The sequence below is a fragment of the Camelina sativa genome, chromosome 15 (assembly GCF_030686135.1).
Source record: "Camelina sativa cultivar CO46 ecotype springtype chromosome 15, ASM3068613v1".
Lineage (NCBI taxonomy): Eukaryota > Viridiplantae > Streptophyta > Magnoliopsida > Brassicales > Brassicaceae > Camelina > Camelina sativa.
In genome coordinates this window covers 1094045-1121962 of record NC_141894.1, presented here as the reverse complement: position 1 = coordinate 1121962, position 27918 = coordinate 1094045, and the positions used below count along the sequence as shown (strand labels likewise).

Below are 27918 nucleotides of genomic sequence, written 5' to 3'. Positions count from 1 at the left end.
TATATATATATTTACCGAACAATTACAATATTAAAAATAAATATTATCTCAAACAAAATAATTTTTTTAAATAAATATAACAATAAATTTATTATTATCACATTATTATTTTTAGAAAAGGTAGTATATATATATATAAACAAACCACAAACGTAGGTTAATTTATTCTACATATTAATACGTTTAAACCTATACGTGTTTTCTATGTATGGACGCGTATATTATAAGATATCAAAACGTTTCGGTTCCATTCTGACATATTTTCCTTAAAAAAAGAAACAGGTAACTTTCATTTTTATCATTTTCTGTTTGTTGATTTCGCCGACCTCTCTGTCTCTAGCTCTTCTTCTCTGGTCTTTTTCCCTTTTGTGTCCTCTTCACCTGAACGAAGGTAACTACTAATCACTCTATATATACTTCATAGATTCGGTAGTTATATACAACAAAATTGCATGTGTGTGTATATATGATTCATTATGTTTTGATGAATCTACATTACTAGCTCGTTTCTTGATCAATAAATTTCTCCTGGCTGACGTAGTCATTTACTTCAATTATAAAGAGACTGGGAGAAATTTGATAATTATTTGGCATTAAAACAAAAAATGTTTGGAATTGTTTGCAAAGAAACTTAAAAACATTTTCGAAAGCTTATAAGTTTGTTTTATTTTATTTTATATTAAAAGTGTACTATCTTTTTCGTTTTGTGAATGAAAATTTCAGATTAAGAGTTATAGAACAATTTGAAATGAGTACTGACGGAGAAATGGAGGAGAGGCTATTACGTGTTGGATCAGATGTTAAGGGTCAGAGCCATGACAGGGAGAGTATCTACCTGAAGACGAAGGTTTGGAGTGAAGTGAATAAATTATGGAGAATAGCATTACCTTCTTCTTTGTTCCGAATGACTTCGTTTGGGAGCATCATTGTGGCTCAAGCCTTCATCGGTCACTCCTCTGAGTTGGGTCTAGCCGCTTACGCTCTCCTCCAAAGCACATTCATCCGCTTTCTCTACGGTTTAATGGTATAAAAAAAAAAACTGCAAATCTCTCTTATGTCTTTTTGGTGTGGGAACAATGAGTCCGTTAATTAAAGTGGAAATAGTCTTTTTTAGTCTTTTGTGGTGTTAATATATATAGGGTGGTATGTCAAGTGCAACGGAGACATTGTGTGGGCAAGCATACGGTGCAGAACAATACCACACAATGGGGATATATCTACAACGTTCATGGATCGTGGACATGGCCGTGACCACTTTATTCCTACCCTTTATTGTCTTTGCAGGTCCCATTCTCCGTCTATTAGGCCAGAACGTTGAGATCACAAAGACCATTGACGAGATCTATCCTTGGATGATCCCGTATGTCTATAGCTTGATTTTCACTATGACTATACAAATGTACCTCCAAGCACAGATGAGGAACGCTATCGTAGGCTTTCTCTCAACATTGTCCTTGGCTATTGACCTCCTAGTCACATGGTTGTGCGTGAGTGTTATGGAAATGGGGATAGGTGGTGCTCTCCTCGGGCTTAATGTGAGCTCGTGGGCGATGGTATTGGCCGAGTTTGTGTACATTTTTGGTGGGTGGTGTCCGTTTACTTGGACCGGGTTTAGTACTGCTGCTTTTGTTGATCTAGTCCCTATGCTCAAGCTCTCTGTTTCTTCAGGCATCATGATCTGGTAATTTTTTTGGCATTTTTTAACAACTTGAATATTATAATTCCAAGGCTTGAAGTGAGATTCCTATGGAGGAATGATAGTAATTATATTATTTTTTGATATAGAGTTATGTTTATTCTTTTAGCATTAAGTTATGTTACAAAGTTATACTTTTGTTCTCTAACAATCTATTTTGTTTATTTACAATTTTTGTTCAGCTTAGAGTATTGGTACATGAGCATCCTAGTCTTAATGGCAGGGTATACAAAAGATGCGAAAATAGCAATCTCTGCTTTCTCAATATGGTAAAAGTCAAAAACCTTCCTATTCATTGCGTACATAGTTAGCCTAAATTTCAAAAAAGGCTTGTCTAAAAAATAAATAAATTCAATCATCTTGACATTTTTGCAGCCAATACATATATACATGGGAACTCAACATATGCCTTGGCTTCTTGGGTGCAGCTTGGTAATACTCTCTCATAATTATCAAACGTTTCAATTTTGAAATATTTGTGCATTGATTACATAACAAATAATGTCTCTTCTATACAAATGTACTCGTAGCGTCCGGGTGGCTAACGAGCTTGGGAAAGGAGATGCAAATGCAGTGAGATTTTCAATAAAAGTGATACTCACAGTATCAATATTGATGGGAGTGATATTCTCAGCTCTGTGCTTAGCTTTTTGTGGTCAGTTATCCTATTTGTTTTCGAATAGCGCTGAGGTTTCGGACGCAGTGAGTGATTTATCGGTGATCCTTGCCGTTTCAATCTTACTCAATAGCATACAACCTATACTATCAGGTCACACATCTCTATACCTTCTTATATATCTATGTGAAATTGTGAACCATGTATGGTTTAGGAAGGATCCTACTTACTTTAGAAGTGAATCAAGTTGTAATAGATTGTGTAAATGGTTGAAATAAAAACAGGGGTAGCAGTTGGAGCAGGGATGCAGAGTATAGTGGCAGTTGTGAACTTAGCTTCGTATTATGCTGTTGGTGTTCCTTTGGGTCTTCTCCTTACTAATGTTTTCCATCTTGGTGTTAAGGTACTAATTCCTTTAAAAAAATATCTTTACAAGTTAATAATTCGTTTTTAAGAGACGTGATAGATATAACTCTGATTACAACATTGTCTGAATTATAGGGACTGTGGTCTGGAATGTTGGCTGGAATTGCGATCCAAACAGTGATATTGTGCTATATCATTTACAAAACTGACTGGGAATTAGAGGTAAAAAGCAAATTGAATTTAGTTCTTCCTTGACCAAAGTAAACATAGTCACATTATTATTATTTATTTACAGGTTATAAGAACAAGTGAGCGCATGAAAGTGTGGAGCCTGAAGCCATCTAATGAAGAATCGAATCCCATCATCATAAAAGAAGAAGGCGAGAGGAAGTGAGGAGTCTTTCGATGAAGTTTTTCCCTTTCTAATACCATGTCTATAGGCTGTCTATACGTACGTACGTACTAAGCTTGACTTCTACGAAACAGTAGATGATTCAAATTTGCTTGGTTTTGGTATATATTTTTTGTTTGATCTCAGTGTGAAAGGTTTTATTTTTAGTCGCTCAAACTGACTTAGCGATGTAAAAACAAAGTGAACAGGAACGTAACAAATTAAAACTACTGGATTTGCAAATTGAGTTCCACAACTTGTCACATAAGTTTATAAAAACTCATACATCCACATCCGCATGCTCCACGTACATTCATATCCTACACATTCACCTACTTTTTATACAGGCCACATTTGTTTTATGCCATCCTCCGCATTCTTCTAATTTATTAATTATATACAAAAAAGCATCCACATCCTAAACATACATCCATCCTACACATTCATCTAATCTATACAAAGTATTCACACATCCTAAGCATTCTACTATACAAGCATACAAATCCACATCCTATTCATCTAATTTATACAAAAGCATACATACATCCACATCCTAAACATTCATCTAATTTTATACAAGCACATACACATCCACATTCTAAACATTCATCTAATCTACAAAGCAACCACATTCTAAACATTCATCTAATATATACAAGCATACATCCACATTCTAAACATTCATCTAATCTATACAAGCATACACATCCACATCCTAAACATTCATCTAATCTGTACACATTCATCTAATCTATACAAGCATACACATCCACATCCTAAACATTCATCTAATCTGTACAAGCATACATCCACATCCTAAACATGCATCTAATTATACAAAGCAACCACATCCTAAACATTCATCTAATTTATACAAGCAACCACATCCTAAACATTCATCTAATTTATACAAGCAACCACATCCTAAACATTCATCTAATCTATACAAGCAACCACATCCTAAATTCATCTCATCTATACAAGCAACCACATCCTAAATTCATCTAATTTATACAAGCATACATCCACATCCTACACATTCATCTACACCATCCAAGTCCGCATACATCCACATCCTACACATTCATCTACATCATCCAAGTCCATAATACCCTAGACATTTTGGTTTCATCTATACAACAAGCGTACGTCACACACCATGCCTATACATTTTTTACCAGCCGTCAGTTATACTACACATACATACGTCACACGTGCACCCTACACATGCATCTAAATCATCACATAAATATTACAAGCATTCGGTCACACACAACCACACTCAACCAAAAAATATGGCACGTTCGCAAGATTCTCTGTTCCTTATAGCGTTCTCCATCATTTCTCCGTCTGCACTTCTCAAAGGATCTTGAATGTGAGGGATCGGATTGGACCACTTGTCCCATTTTGGCCTTTTCTCTACACAATCCTTTTGCATTTGTGTTCTTGATATACATCTGCAAAACGAGATCAAATAACCCATTACAATCCCTTCAGAAAACTTTAACAAATTATACAAGTATCATTAAATCCAAAAATGAAAATCTTATGCCGAGGAAAAAAAAGAAGTAACACATTCAGACTTGCTAACGAACGCCCATTCTTAATTCTTTCTTTTAGAAGAAATATTAAGATAACAAGATGTGTTTTAAAAGAATATTTTATCTACATATAATAAACATGAAGAAGCAGAGCATGATTTAAATATAAGTTCAAAGTGACAAAAATAAAACAATGCTACTAGATTAACGAACCATGAGAGCTTCAACCAAAAAGGAAAAAAAACAAACGGAGCCTACGATTAAGATTTTCACTTTAAAACTCAATTCCTATAAATAAATGCAAGATGTAGGAAAAAAAAAAAAGGTTAAAGGACCAAAGGCGTGGTGTTACCTTGTAGGGTGATGTCGTGATGACTCTGAGTCTCTATGGTAGTCGGTCGGGGAATGAGGAGATGTCGTGATGACTCTGAGTCTCTATGGTAGTCGGTCGGGGAATGAGGAGGAGATCAGAGATAAGCTTGTGTTGTTGGTAGAAGAAGAACATATATCAAAAGATTTTTTTTAAAAAAAAAAAACTGAGAGTATTATTATTTGGACATTTGAGAAATGAAAAATTTGAGAGTGGGAAAGAACCTCTTGATGTCTGAACGAAGGAACACGGAGGTGTCTGTCTTCTATATATAGAGATTATTTCCAACGGTCACGTAAGTTACCGTTCGGCTGAAACAAAAGTTACCGTTAGGCTGAATGAAAAGAAAAGATTAATAAAAAATGTTACTGTTCGGTAACGTTTGAATTTAATACTTTCTACAACGTTCCCACTGATGTGACCGTAAGGCTGAAACAAAAAGAAAAGATTAATAAAAAATGTTACTGTTCGGTAACGTTCGAATTTACTATTTTCTACAACGTTCCCACTGATGTTACCGTTAGTCTGAATAAAAAGAAAAGATTAATAAAAAAAAGGTTACTGTTTGGTAACGTTCAAATTTACTATTTTTATTTTTCTACAACGTTCCCACTGATGTTACGGTGGCCACATAGGCTAGAATCTTATGCGCGTTATTGCCACCTCTCAAAATACAATAGATGTAATTAGTTTAGCGCGTAGAAATCCTTTTTTTAATTACATCTATTGTATTTTGATTTTGGTTCTCTCTATACGAAACTTCAAAATTCAAATCCAAAAATCAAATAGAGTAGAGATTAGAAGAGTAAATACAGAAAGGATTAAAACGAAAGTGAAAAGACAAAAAATCGAATGCAATTTCTAGTTTGTAAACTCTACTCCTAATGTGCTGACATTGTTTTCTTCCTCGAGTAAAAAAAGAAGAAAATAATACTAATGTATTTGCCGAGCAATTTCACCAAAATTAATGATGATGATTTTATTACACTGAATTTTTCTCAAATTATTATTTAAATACAAGTCATACAGATAGACAAATTATAGGAAAAATTGAAAGTAAAAAAGTTAATTAGTAATGTATTTATTTGTACAAAAGATTGAAAGCAGGCAAGTCTCTGATGCTTGAAACATCATCCAGTGCCAGCTCACGTTCCAATTGCGCCCTCGTCGATTTCAGGACGTCCTGCGCCCAACACATTAACTTCCGGTTAACACATAACCGACAAGAAAAAATTAATAACCAAAAAAAAGCTTGGTTCATGTGTATGACAATTTTACATTAAATTCCATGTAAGAAGCTCGTTTGGCAAGCCATTGTGCATCCATCATCTGGAAAGCTATACAGTAAAGATTGTCGAATGCCATTTCGTCTTCTTCCAGAAATGCCATGAACCTTATCCCGGCTACTGTTGATGGTTTACCTGTCAAACAACAAACACAAACACATTTTGAAATTAGGAAATATGAAAGCTTTGATCAGTTTTTGTTTTTTAGCTGGTTTCTTGAACTTTTTGTTTTACCTGATTGAAGATCTAACATTTGTGCCAACATGAATGAGATATTGATGCCAGCGACCGCAAAAGGATATTCCCATTCGGCTCTCGTTCCATCTTGTTTATGTAACAATCTCTGGAAAGATTCCTGTCATAACGAAATCACTAAATCTTGTTAGGATCATAGCGAGTCAGAAGAGATAATCCCCCTATGTATAAATTCAAAGATAGATGGCATCACAAACCGGATAGGTCTTTGCAAAGAAGATTAGATTTTCCAGAGATATATATCCTCCACCTCTAAAAGAAAAAGACCAATTATCAGTAAACTGTCTAGAGAGAGACTAGGATGATTTGCATGACCAAAGCTAATATTGTGTACCGAAAATCTGTTGAAGGGTCTGTTCCTTGCCAACCCATTTCCTTCCAGAGTTCAGATTTAAGAGGTGGTAGTTCCCTCTGTGGATAAGCTAGCCTCCACAGTTGTCTAAGAGCATCCTGTGAATCATGACATTACATCAATTTCCGACAAGACATTGCATATGCAGAGTTAATATAGAGAATCAAGCAAACAGAGAGAGTCCATAGAACACTTACTTGATGCTCCATTCGAGATCCATCAAATGGGATTTCTATTCTTCGCTTAATGTTTCTCAGCCTTTCTTCCTAATAAGAGGTAAGACAATACAGTACAGTGATCACAAATTGATAGTGACAATTGACCATGGATAACTGGAAACAAAATTTTAAGGAACAACAAAACCAAGCAGTTGAGAGACCATAAGAGAAAGTCATCACTTTACTAATAAACCATATACAAAAGTAAGTGACTACGAGGCACCAAGCAGAAACACACTCTGATAACTTCTCATCTATTTGTCTTCCAGAGTTACCATTATTCTTCCAAATACAAGCCAATAAAGTATTTTGTACTCTTGCAAACAAGACGGTGCAAATACAGTGACTCAAGCAGTCTTACACAAACTCCTAAAGATACCTAAACAATGCTAAGACCAAGAACCTAATGTGAAAATGTGAGCTTCAACGAGATATGGTATAGGCTGATACATTATTTTCCTCTTAAGCATATCCTTTGGTATCTAATGTTCAAAAGATAAGGTAGATCCTGTGAATTACCTGTAACATACTAAGAGGTGGTGGCAAAAGCCTCCCACCAGCACCTGTTTGACCAAATGTAGGCAGAAAAAGAAACCTCCCAAAAAGTGAGCCAGATCCAAAGACAACTTTGGCTGCAAAACCAAGAAACAAGTTATAATGGGATAATTCCCCTTTTAAAACAATCAAGGAGTGATAGTAACAAGAAAATAAAAGCCATACCTATCCACTGAGCCCATTGTGCAATCAACTGAGAAAAGATCAACGTCCAGTGAACTTGCTGTCTCTTCCGTTCTTCTTCCCATATATCTTCCAGAGTACGCTCCTAAGAGACACACAACAGATAAAATAATACATAAAAAAGGGTTCTTCTTGTCATCTCTATTTAAAAACAAACACACACTGAAGCACTAACCTCATTGTACCCATCTCTACTATTATTATCAGTACTACTATTTCCTAACAAAGGTTCGCTACTTCCTAACAAAGGTTCGCTTAATGATTCAGAGTCAGTAGCATCATAACGTTCATACTTCCTCCCATCTACATCCCCGTGATGAAGCCGCCTTCTCAGAGTCGCAGATGCCATCTTGTAAAACAACAGATACAAGCGAATAAGCCCCTGCAAAATAATAATACCAGAGATATAATCAATCAAACAAACAAACAAAAATTGAAAATTTGAGATTGTGTATAATGCAGCAGAAAGATCAAAATTTGCCAATTCTTACAATTTTTTGGCACACTAGACCCTAAATTCTACACAAGATCACAGAACAGATCCATGCACAGAGAAATCAATTAGACAAAACCAACCCTAACACAAGCTTCATCAAAAATCAAAACAAAGATAGAATTTTTTTCAACCTATCAAATTAAAAAACCGATGCATCTGCGTTAAAGTCACACCAACCATTGAATCGTTTGTGAAAAAATAATAATTGAGAACATCAAACAGAGCTCCACCACAACAAACCCTAATTGGGTGATAAACAAAAATAGACTCAGACACAAAACAGGATCGCATCTAAAGTCCCCAAATTTCTCAGATTCGTCTCTTTTTAACACCAAATCACAACGAAACATTACAAAATCCAAAAAATTAAGATAAGATTATAAACAAAAACACAAATTTATCGAATTGGGTTTGATCGATTCTCTTACAAGGGAACGTGATCTGAGAGTGAACAAAAAAAGAATTAGATGAGAGCTTTGCCTTCGAGAGAAAGCTACGAATAAGCTCACGAAATCTGAAACCCAAAGGAAACTGTCGCCGCCAAATCTCTCGATTAATTAATCCATCTCTTCTTCTCTCTTACAACGTTACTTAATCTAAAAGCTTTAACTAATTTTTATATTTCTCTTTTGTCGGTCAACGACAATGGTTAAATTATACGACCCGGTTTACGTTTCTGGTTTAGACATTTTCAATTAAGTGGGCCGATTAATTATACCGGTTTAATCCAATCTGTTAACATCCACGACCCGGTTTACGTTTCTGGTTTAGACATTTTGATTTAAGTGGGCCGATTACTAATACCCGACCCGGTCTGACCCGACCCGAATGGATCCAGATTCATCATCTCTCAGCTTTTCTCCAACAGATCTAATCCAATTTGCGAATTCATTTTAGAAACCCTAAACCCTCTCTCCGGTTCCGGCGACGAAAACAATGACGATTCACGCCGCAGTAATCCAGAAGCTTCTAAACACAGGATCACATCTCGGCCGTCGAGCCGCCGAGCATCATTTCAAGCAATACGCTTACGGGACGCGTAACGGGATGACCATAATCGACTCAGACAAAACCCTAATTTGCCTCCGTAGCGCCGCTCATTTCGTAGCTAACCTAGCTCACATGAGAGGTAACATCTTCTTCGTCAACACGAACCCTCTCTTCGACGAGATCATTGAGCTCACTTCTCGTAAGATCCAAGGAGATTCGTATAATCACAACCGTGCGATGAACCTTTGGAAGATGGGTGGGTTCTTGACTAACAGTTACAGTCCTAAGAAGTTTCGATCTAGGCATAAAAAGCTTTGCTTTGGTCCTACTACTATGCCTGATTGTGTTGTTGTGTTTGATACTGAGAGGAAGAGCTCGGTGATACTTGAGGCATCGAAGCTTCAGATTCCGGTTGTTGCGATTGTGGATCCGAATGTGCCGTTGGAGTTTTTTGAGAAGATTACGTATCCTGTGCCGGCTCGTGACTCGGTCAAGTTTGTGTATTTGTTTTGTAATGTGATTACTAAGTGCTTTGTGGCGGAACAGAGGAAGTTGGGGATTAAAGATGGGAGCAATGAAGATTTGATGAAGGAGTTGGCTGCTTGATTTGGATATTTGCAACCAAAAAGTATGAATCTTTTTAGTTGTTTCTTCAGAGTCTGGAATAATTGTGGTTTCTTCAACTTTGAAATTCTAAATGTTTTTTACACATGGATGATTTGGGTTTCTCTGATGGAGATAAGTCACCTGTGTAAGATTGTTGGGTTTGTAGGTTTTTACATTTCGGTAAACTCATTGTTGGAAATGCATAGACATATCGTAATTGTTACTTCTCAAGGTTTTCGAATGACCCATCTACAGGTTAAGCTTTGAGCTGTCTAGTAAAGTTTGAATGTATCTTCTGACAATTCTATGGTCTTTGCTGAGTTTTAATTGAGTTTATGTCATGTTCTTGGTTTTCTGGGAGATCTCTGGTTAGGCTGGTCTCGCTTGTGTAGTTTGTTGCTAAGCTTAGAGGTCATATCTCTCGATTTTGTATTATCCTTTTCATCTCCTTCAATTGTCTAATCCAAAAGATGTAGTCTTTATCTTTGGTTGTGACTTGTTGTTCTGGTTAAAATAGTTTAACTTCTGGAGTCCCTTGTTACTAATGCCGTAGAAGTTGCTTTGCTTAGAGTCTTCACATTGTATCTAATTTGTTCTCCATCAATCCCCATGTCTGTTTTACTCTGATTTTTCCTGTCTTTGCTACAGCCTCCTATGTTTTAGTACCCTGTGACTGTGAGATAATATGTTTTACCAACCATTGAATCGTTTATAAAAGAATTCAGAACATCAAACAAAGCTCCACCACAAACCTTCACTGGGAATAGACTCAAGACAAAAATAAACAGAATCCGTTGCTCATCCAATCCGTAATAGGCTAATAGCTAACTCTCAGCACTTCCATGACATCTTTAATAGGGAAACTTTAAGCCCATACTTTCTCAGCCTCTATGGCAAACGAGTCTAAAACTCTAAGGGCTAGTGGAAGACCAGACAGAAGATGGTTCGCGAATGTTCTTCAGACCTCTGAAACGCACGAAAACGTCAATCTCCCAGAGAGCTGATGAAAAAGATTGCATCACTGTGGACGAGACAACTCAAGAGAAAGTTGAAAACTTTTTGGTATCAAAAGATATATCTCAACCGTCGCCACGTGGCAGAGTCAAAGGTCAAACCTTTTTTTCTCCCAAAAACTTTCCTAAATTCTCCAAAATCACACACTCTTGTTTGCTTACTACTAGGAAGGAGAAGGAGAAAAATAGAAACTAGAATTGGGGAAGAAGATGTCTTCCGTTGCAGCTATGGTTTTCATGAGATGCAGATCGCTTCTAATTCCTGTGTCTAGCTCAACCTCTTATGTGCTTTCTTCTTCGAGAGGTGTAGTAAGCACAGCTGGATCTACCAAGAAACCGGCGGCGAAAACGAAGACCAAGCCTACGCCTAAGCCTAATGCGAAATCAGACTCTCCGGTGAAGAAAACACCGAGGTCTACTGGAATCTTCAAGGTGACTCCTGTATCTCCAGTTCTCGCTCAGTTCCTTGGTACCGGTGAAACTACACGTACCGACGCCATCAAAGGGATTTGGACCTACATCAAGTCCCATGATCTTCAGGTTCCTCTTATTTTCTTCCTCTCTTTGCTTTTGTTACATAATCTACGAATATGTGTCTTGTATGTAGACGAGAATTGCCGGAAAAAGATTGGTTTTTTTTGTGGTACTTTGCTATATTTTTGGTCTCTTGAGTTATATAAACTACTTGATGAACTTAGTTGAGAAGCTGCCTATAGATTTTGGAACAACAAGTAGCTAGATTTTTCCACTCTCTTATATGGGTCTTGTATGTAGACGAGAATTGCCGGAAAAAGATTGGTTTTTTTATGGCACTTTGCTATATTTTTGGTGTCTTGAGTCATATAAACTACTTGATGAACTTAGTTAAGAAGATGGATGTGGTAACCTCCCAAAAAAATTTCACTTTTGCTTTCAGATTTCAGATTTGTGATGTTTTTCATCTTCTTCAGTTGTCTAATCCAAAAGGTTTATGCTTTTGTCTCTGAGAATGCGACTTCTTGTTCTGGTTAATGTAGTTTACTTCTGGAGTCTATGGTTTACTAATGTTGTAGAAGTTGCTTTGCTTAGAGTCTTCACATTCTATCTAATTTTGTCCTCTCTGTGAGATGATTTGGTTTCTTCAAGTCTCCCAACCAACGTTCTCTTTTGGCATTTAGAACCTAGAAAGCAACCAGATATACCAATCTCTATCAAGATAAAAGTGCAATTGGATTGAGACGTTCTTGTAGTAACAACAAGTTAGGGAATACTACTTTATTGTACTTTTGGTTTTTTTGTTGCAGAACCCAGCTGACAAGAGGGAGATCTTCTGCGATGAGACATTGAAGCTAATCTTTGAAGGGAAAGACAAAGTTGGGTTTCTGGAGATTTCAAAACTCTTGTCCCCTCACTTTGTGAAGACTGCTTGACAAAATACCTAGCTTAGTTTGGAAACTCCTGATATGGGTTTTGAGTTACCTCTTTGGAGTGATCTTATGTTGTGAATGTTGTCAATAACTTTTTAACTCTTTTCGTTCCCTGTTCCCAAACATGGTTTGACTAATGAAGAAATGTTTTGGCATAAGGTCTCTAAAGACTTGGATGGGTTAAACTTAAATCTAATACGCATGGGGCTGCTCGAAACATTTGCAAACTTTGGAAAAAAAAAAACAGAGTCACTGCAAAAGAGTAATTAAACAATTCAAATCACAAGCTTAATTTGTTATTTATCCAGCAAGTTATTAGCATGATTTTGAATGAAAAAAATTTACAATTTTCCTAAGCATATATATACACCAGTCGTTGAAGAAAGAAGAAAGATTTGAATCCACAAAAGAGACAAGAACAGAGTAACTTTTGCAGCTATATATTATTATATACACAAAACCATCCTCATAGATTATAGGGTATTATTATGTACATATGTCTTGCATCTTTGATTGTAAATTGAAATCAGATGATTCATTGTATCTTCTCCTTCTCCTCCTGATAACAAAATCAATCAGAGGTGAAGCTTCAAACACAGTTTCCAAACACAACGCCATTGTTTTGACAAAACACTTGTAGCCCCAACCTCTTTAACCGGAAGGAGTGCCAATATTTTCACCAGTAAATCTTCAGGCAACTCAACCAAATTTTGTATTCCTTCATGTTTGGTGTTGGTGTTATTTTCCATTACAGAAGAAGAAGAAGAAGAAAAGCCAAAATCTTTTCTGTTCCTTTTCCCTTATATGTAAGAGCCAAGTAAGCTCCTCTGTTTCGTTTTTTTTTTGTCAAACAGCTCCTCTGTTTCGTTCAAAAACCCTAATTTCGACTAATTATATTCGAAGACTTTATCGATTGTCAAATTAGCATATAATTATTTCAATTAAAAACCAAATCTAGTTTGAAAGAAAAAACATATATATTTAGCCAACAAAGTTTTGGAAGTTTTATTAACTAGTGGATTTTCGATTTATTTAAAAATCTAACAAAAATCATATGTCATCAAACCATTCATCTAAATTTCCTGTCAAAAATCTAGTGTTATTGCTTTAATTTTTTACAAATACTATTTAATAATTTTCTTCATTGGATTTAAAACCTATTTAATTTTCCTATTGAATTTCTAAGATTATTTGAAAGTGTTTAAAAATAATACAATTGAAAGTGCTCAAATGCAATCTTTTTATATATTTTTTTTAGATCAAAATACATTTGTTCAGTATTCAAATCAGTAAGGATCCCCAAATCGAATCAATTTTAATATTGCAAGTTAGGTTGATTCACTATTTCTTGATTGCTTTCAAGAATTGTCTAGCTAGTTCCTTGTTATATATATGGTTTTGTAAGCTGAAAAGCCAAACTGATTATCAACAGAAGCAAAACCACATAAAGGGGGACTTGTTGTTGAATGACGTTGTCCTTTACCTTGTCCATACACAAGGATGAAAACAGAGGTTCTAAGAAAGCAAATTGGCAAACTAAAAAGATGAGGAGAAAAAAACTTAAGAGTTAGATACTAATAACTATCAAAACACAAAACTAACCCTCAGATAAGCGAAAGGCAATAACACAAGTTAGTATCGCGCAAGCAAACTGACTCAATCTCCATCTGCTGTTTCTTTTCCAACTTGGTCCATATAAAAGCCTGGTAGCGGTTTGGGGTTCCAAATTCTAAGATGAAAATAGTAATCAATTTTTTCGCTGCAAGAGTTCTTCGATAGCAATCAGTACACAAATCAGCTTTGAGTCTCGTTAGCAAACTAGCCAATCTCCGCTGAGAGGAAGGATCTTCATCTCCTTCAGTGTAATATTTGCGAGAGGGGTCTAGGACACATGTAATAACTATCCCGTATGGAGAGCATCTAGGACAAATCACTACAATATCGACATCATCATGAAGTAGTTTCCGCTGTTCCCAAAGATACAGCCATGGTTTTGACAAAACACTCGTCGCCACAACATCTTTTGTCGGGAGGAATGACAAAATCTTCAGCAATAAATCGTCATGCAGCTCGCTTATATTTATCATTGTACACTGAAACATCACCGAAGAGAAAACAAAATAATTATTTAGTAAACAATTCAACGAAGAGATAAGTTGGTTAAAGAAATAGATAGAGATCACACAAAGGAAACACCTCTCTAGTTGGAAACAAAACCCTATAATTAAATCGAAAGTTTGAGTTCACAAAGACGATCACGGAAATTGTAGAGGAAGGCCAAAGCCAAAGTAGAAAAACCGAAATCACTGGCCAAACCTTTTTCTATATATATTATATTTACCTTTTAAAATTATGGGAATGATTATTAGCTTCAATAGTTCAATCCGTTTGGGATTCCAAATTTTGTTTTAACATAATTCCTCAGTTTTCCTTTTTTTTTTTATTGGCCTCATAATTAAATTCTGACAAAAAAAAAAAAAGGAGAAATATGAGATAGTAGATAGAATTGTCGTAAAAGTTTTTTTTTTTTTTTTTTTTTTTTTTCGTAAAAGTTGGTTCACGGAAATTGTAGAGGAAGGCCAAACCTATTTATGTTCCTTCGGTGTCACGGCCGACTGGCCAAGTACAAAAACCCTAATCACGGCCCAACTTTTTGTTAGTTAGTTTGTCTCTCGTATAGTATCATATCAGATTTATACCTTTTTAAATCCACGTGTTTATACCGCTTTCCACGTGTGTACCGAGGAAATTCTGACATGGCAAATAGGCAAACTTAAAAAAGACCACAAACTTCATCGTGTTACTAGAACTAGGCAAATTGGCAAAACTTATCTAGTTAAATTGTATACCTCTGGAGCTTAACTCCATCCTTATCGCTCTTTCTTTCTTGGAATGGCCTGATTTTACCGGGAAACCATAGTATGGCCTGATTTAATTAGTACACACCCTTCTTCACCTTGTATCTCACTCACCGTCACCTATAACACCACTTTACAGAGGCGTTAAAACCCTTGAACTTGAGCTGTTGCAAATTAAAAGGTTGAATTGGCCCCTCCAAAAACGTTTTCGTTTTGCCCGAATCCATTCTTGAACATCAAATGGACAAACTGTCCTTCTCATGACATGTGCAACTCCTTTGTCGTCCAACAAAGACAACACTCAACCAGAGATTAACTTATATATACTAACTCTGGTTCCCTTTTGCTTAACTTGAGTTAGCACTTGTGTCATTGATAAAGCTTGCTCATCACGTTCTCATCCCCCGCACTTTGTGAAGACTAGACTGCTTGACAAATGACTAGCTTAGTTTGGAAACTCCTTACAAATTTGGTTTTGATCAACCTCTTTCGATGTTGTGAATGTTGTCAATAACTTTTTAACTCTTTTCGTTCCTTGTTCCTAGACATTGTTTGACTAACGAAGGAATGTTTTCGCGCTTAAGGTCTAAACTCTTGGGATGGGTTGTTAAACTCAAATCTAATTACGCATGGGGCTGCTCGAGTCAAGTTTAAGTAGGCTCGAGTCGAAAGATTTGCAAACTTTGGAGAGAAAAAAACAGAGTCAATTCAAGTTATTTCCATGATTTTGAATGAAATCTTTACATTTTTCCTAGCGTATATATCCCAGTCGTGAAAGAAAGAAGAAAGAATTTTATTTATAAAGAGAGACAAACTCATGCTTTGGTACATGTATAATAATAATAAGATATTTTTAAATATTAATATTTTTGGGACATACTGTATACTAATTGGAATAAGGAAACTGGTTAATTTCTATTGCCATGATCATGAATATATATGACGAGGTAACTATATCTATGTTTTAATAGTAAAAAGGAAACAAACCAAAAAGAAAAAGGACATTTAACAAATTAGGTTACTCCATCTTCTATAAATAATAATACTCCTAAAACTATCGAATCCATCATACTCTCTTATTCGATCGCGCGGTAGCAAACAGAAAAAAAAAGAAACCCTAAAACACCGTAAGAGAATGAACGGAAGCTGCTTCTGCTTCGAGTGCAATAGAGTCACTGTCACGAGTTTTGACTTCAAGACCGGCGACACTGTGTATGGAATGTGACCTCTCTCTAAATGATAACTTCATTGGATACAACAACGATCTCAGTGACCTAAACTCTCCTAACTACCTTCTTTTCAAATCAGGCGGTCTCGCCACGGAAGCGTACAACGAAATACATAGAGTGACGGAATTATTAGGGCTAGGCCTACACGAGGCTATCAATTTCACGGCTTGCGATATTTTGTATAAATTGTATGATAGCGGTAGCTTAGGTGAGGGGGAGAATTTAATAGCTGTCTGTGCCGCTTCCGTTTCATGGGCTTGTCGTGAGTTTAAACTATCTCGAACGTTGAATGAGATATCGACGGTCACCGGTGTTGAACCAAAGGTTATAAACAAAGGTTTTTTGACGATAAACAAAGTTATAGGGTCAGATGAAGGCTTCTTGGCTGATGAGTATGAGATTATAAAGATCGGAGAACTGGTTCCCCGGTTTTGTTCCAAACTTGAGATAAGTTTTAGAGAGTCCAAGGCAATTAGAGATGCCGTTGAGGCAGCTGAGAAATTCGATATTTGGAGAAACCGTATATCTGTTCTTGGGGGTGTTATATTCATGGTCTCTCAGATATCGCAGACAAAAAAGAAAGCTATTCGAGGTAATTCACTAACCAAAAAATTGAACTGTGTTCTCTCTAGTTTAACAATCCGTGTCTCATAGACAATTTTTTGTTTTTCTTTTGCAGAAACTGGAACGGTTGTGGATGTCACGGAGAATACCATCAAAAACTCGGTTAGGGATATGTATCCATATGTGTTGGAGATCATACCCAAATGGTATGCATGTGAAGAAGAGATAATCAAGAACATAGGAGCTATCATAAGTTCTTGGGATTGATTCGCCTTCGGCAAAATACCTAGCCTAGTTTGGAAACTCCTGATATGGGTTTTGAGTAACCTCTTTCGAGTGATCTTATGTTGTGAATGTTGTCAATAACTCTTTTTTAACTCTTTTTCGTTCCCTGTTCTCAAACATGGTTTAACTAATGAAGAAATGTTTTGGCATAAGGTCTAAACTCTTAAGATGGTTTTAACTTAGATCTAATACGCATGGTGCTGCTCGAAAGATTTGCAAAATTTGGAAAAACAGAGTCACTGCAAAAGAGTAATTAAACAATTTAAATCACAAGCTTATGTTATTACTTATACAGCAAGCTATTACCATGATTTTGAATGAATAAATTCACAATTTTCCTAGCATATATACACACCAGTCGTTAAAGAAAGAAGAAAGTTTTGAATCCACAAAAGAGACAAGAACAGAGTAACTTTTGCAGATATAGTAGTTACCTCAAGTAAGCTCCTCTGTTTCGCTCAAAACCTTAATTTCGGCTAATTATATTCGAAGACTTTATCGATTGTCAAATTTATATTCTCTTTTGTATATCAAATTAGCATATAATTATTTCAATTAAAAACCAAATCTAGGTTGAAAGAAAAGACATATATTTTTAGCCAACAAAGTTTTGGAAGTTTATTAATTAGTGGATTTCTCATATTATTTAAAAATCTAACAAAATCATATGTTTGCTTATCTAACCATTCATCTAAATTTTTCTGTCAAAATCTTGTATTATTGCTTAAATTTTTTACAAATACTATTTAATAAATTTCTTCATTGGATTTCAACATATTTGAAAGTGTTTAAAAATATGAAATCGGTCGTTGTTATACATTAGTAAGACCAGGCGAAGAATGAGTCAGATTAAAACGTTTGACTTGTATTTGCATGAAAGTTTACGTACAATTTGAAATTCATCCCACTGTATATAGATAGAGAAAACAAAGAGAGAACCCATCATTTTGCCTATATATCAATCTCATCACTTTACGATATAACCTTGAGATATCCAAGAAGATCCCCTTGAGATATTATTTTCCTGCCAATACGTACGCTTTAATAGGTTTGATATTGGCAATAATCTTTTAGATTAGTTAATACAAAGTTGAAAACATGATCGCCGCTGGCTTAATTTACACCCCGGTTTATCACTACTTGGAGATCTAGTGAAAGATAATAATCCTTTGCCATCATATTTTTCACTAGTCATAAAAAAATGAAACTTTTACACATGGGAAAAGGTATGATGCGTAATAAAATTAGGAAAATGACAAAACCACAACGATTGTAGTTCCATTTTGACTTTTAGAACAAAATTATTATTTTTAAACTGTAAAAATTACATTTGAATTATAAAAATGTTAGTAAAATCAGTAACTAAGTAAACATTTTATTATCATTTTTTAGTTTATTTCATAGCGCTTAAATAAAATAGAACTCCAAAAATTGTGAAACAAACTAGAACTTATATCATATTTAATAAATGTCGATTCAAATCATACTTAAAAATAAATAAATTACATGTTTGTTTTGATTTGTAATTGGACAAATAAACTATACTATATGATATATGTAATTAAGTATATATAGACTTTTCTGATTTTGTGTCTTTTCTGATATTATAGTTTTAATATATTTAAAGTAATTAGAAATTATTTTTATTTCATATTTTTATTATATAAATTTTAAAATTATTAATTAATAATATGTGCCTCATACCGATTTGTTTTCTATACGAGAAGTCTGATGATCAAACTAACACCGCCTTTGTTTCTTAGGTTCCCATCATGATCCACTCGAAAAATGCGCATTAAATGGCAAATCTGGTGAAAATTTGATAAAGGCTGGAGAATGCACATATGACGAAGGTGTTTACTTCGTTGTTGATGGCTTGGAAAAGGTGATCGTTGTCCAGGAGAAAATGGCCTCAAATCGACTATGAATCATGTGGCATAAGCCTTTTGAAAGCTCGAACTTCCTTTATGACAAATTTTATTTTGTACTTTTTTAACACTATTTCAAAATATGTTAAATAATATTTTAGGATTTTTTGTTTGTTTTAGGTTTGAATTCTTTATTTTACATTTAGTATATAATTTTGAAGAGGTGTAGGTTTAGTATTTAAAGATTAGGTTTAAAATTTAGTCATTTGAAAATAGACAACAAAAGTGAGGGTGTTTGTTTGGCAAAAAAATAAAATAAATGAGAGTATTTTTGCAAAACAGTATAGAATAAAAGGTACTTTTGTAAATGCCTCTATATTATTTTGTAAAATTATATATACATATCTTATTAGTCAATTATTATTCTTAAAAATAAAATATTGTAAAATACTCATTCTATATAAAACAAATTAATTATTTCATAAAAATTAATTTCTTCAAATACACTTCCATTAATTTATACGACAATTCTATAAACTATCTCATATTCCTCCTTAACTAACAAGTTGAAGTTACAAACACAACATAACTATTTACTTGGGCCTTGACCAAACTTAGTGGCCCATTAGACAAAACACAACACTTTGTTGCCTTCCTTTGTGATGAGTTTTTTTTGTTTTTTTCTTCAAAATTGCAGAGAACTCAAAATTGCAGAGAACTTAAAATTTAGGAAACTTTGCAAATAGCAGCACCCTCTATTTTTACTAACTATTCAAATAAAATCTAGAATTTTTTCCTGAATCAATTTATTCACTACCATAATAACTTAGTGCCTTAGTGGCGTGTGTTAGAAGTAACCGTTGTACCCTAGTATCAAATTCACAAGAACAATATTGGCAGGGCTCTTGTCGTTGTTGTATAGGATTGAATAGATCATCCCCAATGGAATGACTTTGTTTACTTACTTTATTCGTGTGATTTACCTTAAAACTGATGTAAATGCATTATTCTGATTTAGCTTTGTCAGACTCAGGAGAAAGACACTCTCCTTCTTTCTCTTTCAGCTCTATCTGTTATGTTTCACAAAACATGCATACAAAGTCAGACAAAATTAGATTAAATTTACCTTTTAAAACCCACGTGTGTGTACCGCTTTGCACGTGTGTACCGAGGAAATTCTAACATGGCAAATAGGCAAACTTAAAAGACCGAATAGAAAGAAACAAAAGTTTGATGATGATATCAAAACCACAAACTTCATCGAGTTACTAGAACTATAGGCAAATTAGCAAAACTTATCGAGTTAAATTGTATACCTCTGGAACTTAACTCCATCCTTATCGCTCTTTCTTTCTCGGAATGGCCTGATTTTACCGGGAACCAAAGTATGGCCTGATTTAATTAGTACACACCCTTGTTCACCTTGTCTCTCACTCACCGTCACCTATAACACCACTTTATAGAGGCGTTAAAACCCTTGGAAATATCGTCACCTATAACATCCCTTTTTATAAATTAATATCGTTTGGGACATACTGATAAGTGATACATAATAATTGGAAAAAGGAAACTGCTTAATTTCTATTTTTTTTTTTCCCCTGGTAGAGAACCGGTTAATTTCTATTGTCATGAAGAAATGAATATAGATGACCAAATAATTATATATATTTTTAATAGTAAAAAGGAATCAAACCAAAAAGAAAAAAAGGAAATATAACAAATTGTAGGTTTATATGGTTTACAAGTCATGTGCTTTATTTATTTCCCAACTTAGTTTATTTTGGTTATTTAACGAAGACGATCAAAAAAAATTTTTTTTTTTAACAAATTATAGGTTTATTTGGTTTACAAGTCATGTGCCTTATATATTTTCCAACTTTGGTTATTTAATGAAGACGATTAAAAAAAAGGAAATTTAAGAAATCTTCTATCTATACTAGTATTTTTGCAGCAGTTTTTGCTCAAAAATACTTTTTGGAAAGTTTTTACATTTAATGCATTGATTTTAATATTAGTTACCAAAATTTCAAAATTAATTATAGATAAGATTTAAAAAATAAGAAAATATTTCTACCTCATTCAAACATAAATATTTGATTCCCTTTCACTTTTTATTTAAATTTATATCTAAATTATCTTGAATTATTCTATAATACATTTAGTTAATAAAAAATTGTGATTTTTTCTGCATATGATGTAAAACAAACTTTTTAAAACGGACATATATTACTCAAAAGATGAATAAAAAATACGGGTACAATATCCCACATCGTCTAAAAAAATAGACAATGGTTCATAGTCATACTATAAAAGAGAACAAAATGATTCTGAATACAAATAAGTAGAAAACTTGATTTATCAGACATTCAAACTTTAAAAACTTTTATTTGGTTTATTTCGGTTCTTTATTTTAAAGATTTGTAAAAGGTTAAATATGAAAAATATTTAAAACTTCTAAAATGTTAAATATGATAAATATTATACCATGACGGGGTTATATAGCGGGACGGGTTTTATTGATGATATAGTGTGAGTTAAAATATAAAGTAAGTAAAAAATATTAAAAATTAAGATTATATAGTGTGAGTTAAAATATCCTGGGACGAGTTATATAGCGGGACGGGTTTTATCGATATTTATATAAATTAAAAAATATCATTAATTCGTGTTACATGGGTAAAACATCATTTCATTATTTTGTTAACATTGTCGGTATCAAAGAATAGACATATCTAATTAGATTAATTAAATAAATATTATGTAAAAATAAATTATATTGAAGTATTATATGGTTTATTTAACAATTATTATATAATTATAACATATTTAACCAACAAATATTACTTATAATTTAAATATTTTAGTTATAAATAATTTTGCCCCGCAGTGTACCGCGGGTCCTAATCTAGTATAGTATTATGGAATTACACAACATTTTTTTGTAGACTATATAATATTTATAAATTGGTTACAAAATAGGTTATAGACTAAATATAGATCAGTTACAAAAATAGGTTATTGATTAATTGGTCAATCAGTGGACTATATGAATACACTTAAGAATATCCCAAAGAATCATTTGATATCATCTAAGTTACTATATTAATTTCTTTTATTAAATTATTCATTAAATAAAATTCTTTGATATCTAACTTACCATATTAATTTGTTAATTATTATTATACTTCACATCTCATCTTTATATATGAGTCTATTTTGTGAAACAAATAAATTCTCATATTAATTATTATAATAAAAAATAGTTTTATTTCTGGATATACCATAAGTTGAATTTTTATAAATAAATATAATTTGTTCAATCTATAAAATATTCAACCTTTAGTAATATTATTCTTTAAAAATAATATCTATTAAATTTAAAATTTTACTGACTAACGGATCAAAATTTGAATATTTAAACTCAATTTCATATTTTTTTGTTGAATTTTATAATTTTATTTAATATAATAAACTATAAATAATTTATTTTGAAATATTTTTAAAATATTGAAACTTGATATTTTGAAGAATATCATAAAGATTTAATAGATCAAAAAATTAGAAACTATAAACGCTCTAATTTGATTTGTTATAGCAATGATCAATATTATGTCGCTATAATATAAAAGAATTCCAAGAAACCAAGTATGTTAAAACAAAAAGTATAACACATATTAAATTACTCATAATATAATAACTCGCTTTTTAAAAACTAAATTTACAAAATTATGTCTCATAGTGACATTCAAGTCATGATGTAGAATATACATTATTGAAATAACTTCACATACATAAATTAATACAACATATTAAAATTTTATTTTAAAATATAAAATATACAAAATTTTGTAAAAAATAAAATTTAACTTGTGTTATAGCATGAGTAATTATCTAAAATTATTAATAATATAAAACTTACAAAATAAGTGTTTTTTCAAGTCATCATATTTAGCATATGATTTTATTGCATAATGTTTTATCCAAAAAAATTTTAAAATACAATCATATAAATCATATTTTATATAAAATTAAAATATAAATAAAAAGGTCCTAATCTAGTTATAGGTTTATTTGGTTTACAAGTCATAGTCATTTGCCTTGTTTAATTACCAACTTTTGTTTATTTTGGTTATTTAATGAAGCCGATAAAAAAAAAAAATTTCTAGAGGCGGCTTAACCTAATCGCTTTAGAGAAAAAAAAGGAATTATCCGATCAATCGAGGTTCTACCCCAACATGGAAGAACAAGTGAAGCAGCTGCAGCATCATGACAAGCAAATGCCTCAACAACATAACCAATCGATGGTTCCGCCAGGTGAGATGATGTTGTTGCCTAAGAAAGTGCAAAAACCACGAGTGGATAGACTTTCAAATTTTGTTTCTTTGATCTGATCTCTGCTTCCATTTTGCTATGCATTAGTAATATCAGACAATGATTTTGGTGAAGACGATGCGTTGCATCTCATCTCTACTTTCTTTAAGGACAACAGCCCTGTTCGCCATCAGCTGGAGTCCTTTAATACGTTTATTACAAAGTCTCTGCAACGTATTATTCGCGATACCCCAGCTCTGCAGATTTTCTCCCACTCTATTCACACTCATGTTAATTTCTATCTTTTTGTTTCAACAGTTTGCAAACTTCTTATTGAGATCCCTTTTTGGTCTGATATACTTGTTTTTTTCTTGTAGACTATTGCTTTCGGAGACATTGATATACATGCTCCAAAGATCACATAGCCTAATGGAGATATCACTCTCTTGCTTCCTAAAGTTATTGAGAAGTTGCATTTATGCCTCTCCTATCTATGTCAATATTACCATACAAGAAGTTGGCAAAGAATCAGAAACTTTCCTACTTTACATTGGAAAAGTACACATACATACTTATATATATATATATATGCTTCTTCTACACCAGAAGTCTGATAATCAAACTAACACCGCCTTTATTTTTTAGGTTCCCATCATGATCCACTTGAAAAAATACGCAGTAAATGACAAATCTGGTGAAAATTTGATAAAAGCTGGAGAATGCACATATGACGAAGGTGGTTACTTCATTGTTGATGGCGTGGAAAAGGTGATTGTTCCCCAGGGGAAAATGGCCTCAAATCGTATATAAATCATGTGGCATAAGCCCTTTGAAAGATCGAACTCCCTTTAAGACAATTTTAATTTTTGTACTCTTTTAACACTATTTCAAAATATGTTAAATTAATCTTTTAGGATTTTTTTTTATTTTAGGTTTGGATTCTTTATTTTACATTTAGTATATAATTTTGAGGAGGTGTAGGTTTAGTATTTAAAGATTAGAGTTTAAAATTTAGTCATTTTGAAAATAGACAACAAAAGTGAGGGTGTTTGTTTGGCAAAAAAATAAAATTAGTGAGGGTATATTTGCGAAATAGTATAGAATAAAAGGTACTTTTGTAAATGCCTCTATATTATTTTGTAAAATTATATACACATATCTTATCAGTCAATTATTAATCTTAAAAAATAAAATATTGAAAAATACTCATTCTATATAAAACAAATTAATTATTTCATAAAGATTAATTTCTTCAAATACACCTCCATTAATTAAATATCATTAAAGCTTCTTTTTCTAATTAAAAATTAAATATTTACGACAATTCTATAAACTATCTCATATTTCTCCTTTTTTTTTGGTCAAAATTTAATTATGAGGCCAATAAAAAAAAAGGAAAACTGAGGACATATGTTAAAACAAAATTTGGAACCACCCCAAACGGATTGAAGTTAATCACTCATAATTATAAAAGGTGAATCTTATATATATATATAGAAAAAGGTTTGGCCAGTGATTTAGGTTTTTGTACTTTGGCTTTGGCCTTCCTCTACAATTTCCGTGATCGTCTTTGTGAACTCAACTTCGATTTGATTATAGGGTTTTCTTTCCAACTAGAGAGGTGTTTCCTTTGTGTGATCTCTATCTTTTTCTTCAACCACACACACATACATATACCACAAGGATACTTCTAGTCTCTAGACCATACTTCTACTAACGACTCTCTTACACAAGCCACACTAGTAGCCACTCTACTACCCATTGGAACTCTAGCTCCTTGATTCATTTCCTACACGACACTCTTAACTCTAGCAACGCTAACACACTCGGCCCTTAACTTGGACTTAACTAACAAGTTACAAACACAACATAACTTTTTACTTGGGCCTTGACCAAAATTAGTGGCCCATAACAATACAATGACTCGAGTATGTGGGAACTCAGAATCTTACAATGACTCGAGTACGTGGGCCTTGACCAAAATTGTATTGTTAATAGAGAACTCAGAATCTTAAAATTTAGGAAAAATTGCAAAGAGAACCCTCTATTTTTACGAAATATTCAAATAAGATCTAGAACTTTTTTCTAAATCAATTTATGCACTACCATAATAACTTGCCTTAGTGGCGTGTGTTAGAAGTAACCGTGGTACCCTAGTATCAAATTCACAAGAACAATATTGGCAGGGCTCTTGTCGTTGTTGTATAGGATTTGAATAGATCATCCCCAATGGAATGACTTTGTTTACTTACTACTTATTGGTGTGATTTAACTTAAAACTGATGTAAATGCATTATTCTGATTTAGCTTTGTCAGACTCAGGGGAAGGACACTCTCCTTCTTTCTCTTTCAGCTCTATCTGTTATGTTTCACAAAACATGCATACAAAGTCAGACAAAATTAGATTAAATCTACCTTTTAAAACCCACGTGTGTGTGAACCACTTTGCACGTGTGTACCGAGGAAATTCTAACATGGCATATAGGCAAACTTAAAAAGACCGAGTAGAAAGAAACAAAAGTTTGATGATGATATCAAAACCACAAACTTCATCGAGTTACTAGAACTATAGGCAAATTAGCAAAACTAATCGAGTTAAATTGTATATAACTTCATCATCATCGCTCCTTCTTTCTCGGAATGATTTGTCTACTAAAGGCCCTCGGATTTTACCGGGAAACCAAAGTATGGTCTGATTTAAGTCCAAAAAGCATTTGAAATTATTTATTTTAAAAAAAAATAATCTAGGAACTGTACTCTTTATATCACAATATAAAAGAAAATAATCAACAGCCTTACCAAGGCCTTGAATGTTTTGTAGATTTAAAAAGAGATTTTGGTTTCTGTTTTTCAAAATCTCATTTTTAATCAATCAAGATTTTAAAATTTTGGATTCCCTAGAATTTAGAAAAACTCTTTGGTTGTACTCTCCCATTCACGATTTTAGATTTTTACTACTCCTATAATTTAGAGAATCTAGTTTTTACTCTTTTTACGTTTTTTACTCTCAAAAACCAAAAACCAATTTTTTTGGGATTTTTCAAACAAAAACCTAATAGCAAAATCTAAAACTAAAATCTAAAATTGAAAAACTAAAAACCAAATCAAAAAACTGAATCAAAAACTGCATCCATTCATGGCCCAAAAGACAAAACTTGTTTTAGCTTTAAAGCAACCATTTAGGAACCAGCAAGCTTGCTTGAAATGTATTGGAGACGAAGCACTAAGAGGTCGATACACTTGGACCACTTTCTTGGTTTTTATATGGTAGACGCGAATACCCTTCTTAGCATCTTGTAGACTACTTCTATTGTATCCATTATCATGACGCTCGTTGTCAATTGTATTGATATATATGCAATTTTTCATAACTCCATCTTTGGCTGCAACCGTTATTCCTAAATCCAAAATCAGTGCTTCATCCCCTATAGAATTGATTATGCTCCATTCTAATGATTTAGGATCCATCTTGTATACAACGGCGACGCACTCATTGCGACGATATTCATTCATATCGGTTACAACGATCAAAACTTCTCCAGACAAAGTTAAAACAAGATTCTTGACGTGAAATGAGTAACGATAATACATTGATTTGAAACTTGCACATTCCACTGGAGAATCACCACGGGAGAAATCAAGAACAGTGACTCGAGTATCACTAAGCACGTAAAGCTTGCTTTCTTTAAACACACCATATCGACGCATCCTTGATTCTTTAAAGGTTGAATCACTTTACAGCTATTGTTTCCATCGTTTCTTGTGACATGCAAAAACGCCACCATATAACTCCAAATGACTAAGTAGTCTTTGCTTATTTCATCTACCTACAAAACCGCATTGTCTGTTCTTATATTGCTACTACAAGAAACATTTTCAGAAGAATCAGTGTCATTCCCTTATATTTTAAAGAGTTATGGTATCAAAGAAGTTCTGTGTATTGATCAAAATGTATCCTATGCCAATATATTTCATCGGATGATCACATCCATCGGTTGATTCCAGAGAGGGCAGAGGAATCCTCTCTCGAGTAAACAGATTCAAAAGATGAACTCATGAAAGTCGTTTCTATGGTCTAACATAAAGAAGCAGCTACCGGAACTCCCCAACAACGACTTCTAACCAAATCAAACCCGAGATCTCTTACCATGTAGGAACAATGGTTACGAGGATCGAACAACTTACATGAACCGTTGTTGATTTCCTCAGATTCGTTTGGAAAGTGGATGATCCATGGAGTTGATGCACGATTCGGTATACCATAAAGAAACGCACGTGGCTCGAAGCAAATCAACAAAGCTCAAGCGTTCCAAGATCGATCTGATCAGGTCCACGATAAGTATTGGCTGCTTTGAGTCGTTGCATGTCTAGAATCGCTCATCTACTTACTCGATGCCTTTTGCCTTTTACAATTTTATGTATTTTGGTCCTATACATAAGTAGGGGATTCTTAAGTAATAGTG

The 27918-nt window shown here is 33.5% G+C and overlaps 4 protein-coding genes, 1 long non-coding RNA gene and 2 pseudogenes across 6 annotated transcripts; 4 read left to right on the top strand and 3 right to left on the bottom strand.

Annotated features, from left to right (window-relative positions):
* The first annotated feature begins 164 nt into the window (after positions 1–164).
* On the top strand, positions 165–3215 carry LOC104744456 (protein DETOXIFICATION 24-like). The gene is made up of 9 exons (XM_010465514.3): positions 165–391; positions 724–1024; positions 1140–1681; positions 1879–1965; positions 2072–2128; positions 2227–2465; positions 2597–2715; positions 2814–2900; positions 2974–3215. The coding sequence occupies exons 2-9, from the start codon at positions 749–751 to the stop codon at positions 3070–3072; spliced, it is 1506 nt and encodes a 501-aa protein (XP_010463816.2). The 5' UTR covers positions 165–391; positions 724–748; the 3' UTR covers positions 3073–3215.
* An 89-nt stretch (positions 3216–3304) lies between these two features.
* Positions 3305–5220, bottom strand: LOC104744455 (uncharacterized). The gene is made up of 2 exons (XR_760640.3): positions 4963–5220; positions 3305–4526 (listed from the first exon to the last, which is right to left on the bottom strand). It is a non-coding gene; the product is annotated as an uncharacterized LOC104744455 (long non-coding RNA).
* Positions 5221–5921: 701 nt separating this feature from the next.
* On the bottom strand, positions 5922–8950 carry LOC104744453 (uncharacterized). 2 transcript variants are annotated; one of them, XM_010465511.3, is made up of 10 exons: positions 8754–8950; positions 8005–8211; positions 7812–7914; positions 7611–7723; positions 7071–7139; positions 6856–6971; positions 6719–6773; positions 6501–6621; positions 6259–6401; positions 5922–6163 (listed from the first exon to the last, which is right to left on the bottom strand). In XM_010465511.3, exons 2-10 carry the CDS (start codon positions 8176–8178, stop codon positions 6062–6064), a joined length of 996 nt encoding a protein of 331 aa, XP_010463813.1. In that variant the 5' UTR covers positions 8179–8211; positions 8754–8950; the 3' UTR covers positions 5922–6061. The 2 variants fall into 2 exon arrangements, with proteins under 2 accessions (XP_010463813.1, XP_010463814.1); XM_010465512.3 differs by having other exon boundaries at positions 8806–8950.
* A 211-nt stretch (positions 8951–9161) lies between these two features.
* Positions 9162–10162, top strand: LOC104744452 (small ribosomal subunit protein uS2m). Its single transcript, XM_010465510.3, has one exon. It carries the CDS (start codon positions 9262–9264, stop codon positions 9919–9921), a length of 660 nt encoding a protein of 219 aa, XP_010463812.1. The 5' UTR covers positions 9162–9261; the 3' UTR covers positions 9922–10162.
* A 698-nt stretch (positions 10163–10860) lies between these two features.
* On the top strand, positions 10861–12495 carry LOC104744451 (upstream activation factor subunit UAF30-like). Its single transcript, XM_010465509.3, has 2 exons — positions 10861–11474; positions 12218–12495. Exons 1-2 carry the CDS (start codon positions 11145–11147, stop codon positions 12341–12343), a joined length of 456 nt encoding a protein of 151 aa, XP_010463811.1. The 5' UTR covers positions 10861–11144; the 3' UTR covers positions 12344–12495.
* A 3917-nt stretch (positions 12496–16412) lies between these two features.
* On the top strand, positions 16413–17258 carry LOC104747983 (plant-specific TFIIB-related protein 2 pseudogene; annotated as a pseudogene).
* Positions 17259–26572: 9314 nt separating this feature from the next.
* Positions 26573–27605, bottom strand: LOC104747982 (F-box protein KIB4 pseudogene; annotated as a pseudogene).
* Between the last annotated feature and the right edge of the window lie 313 nt (positions 27606–27918).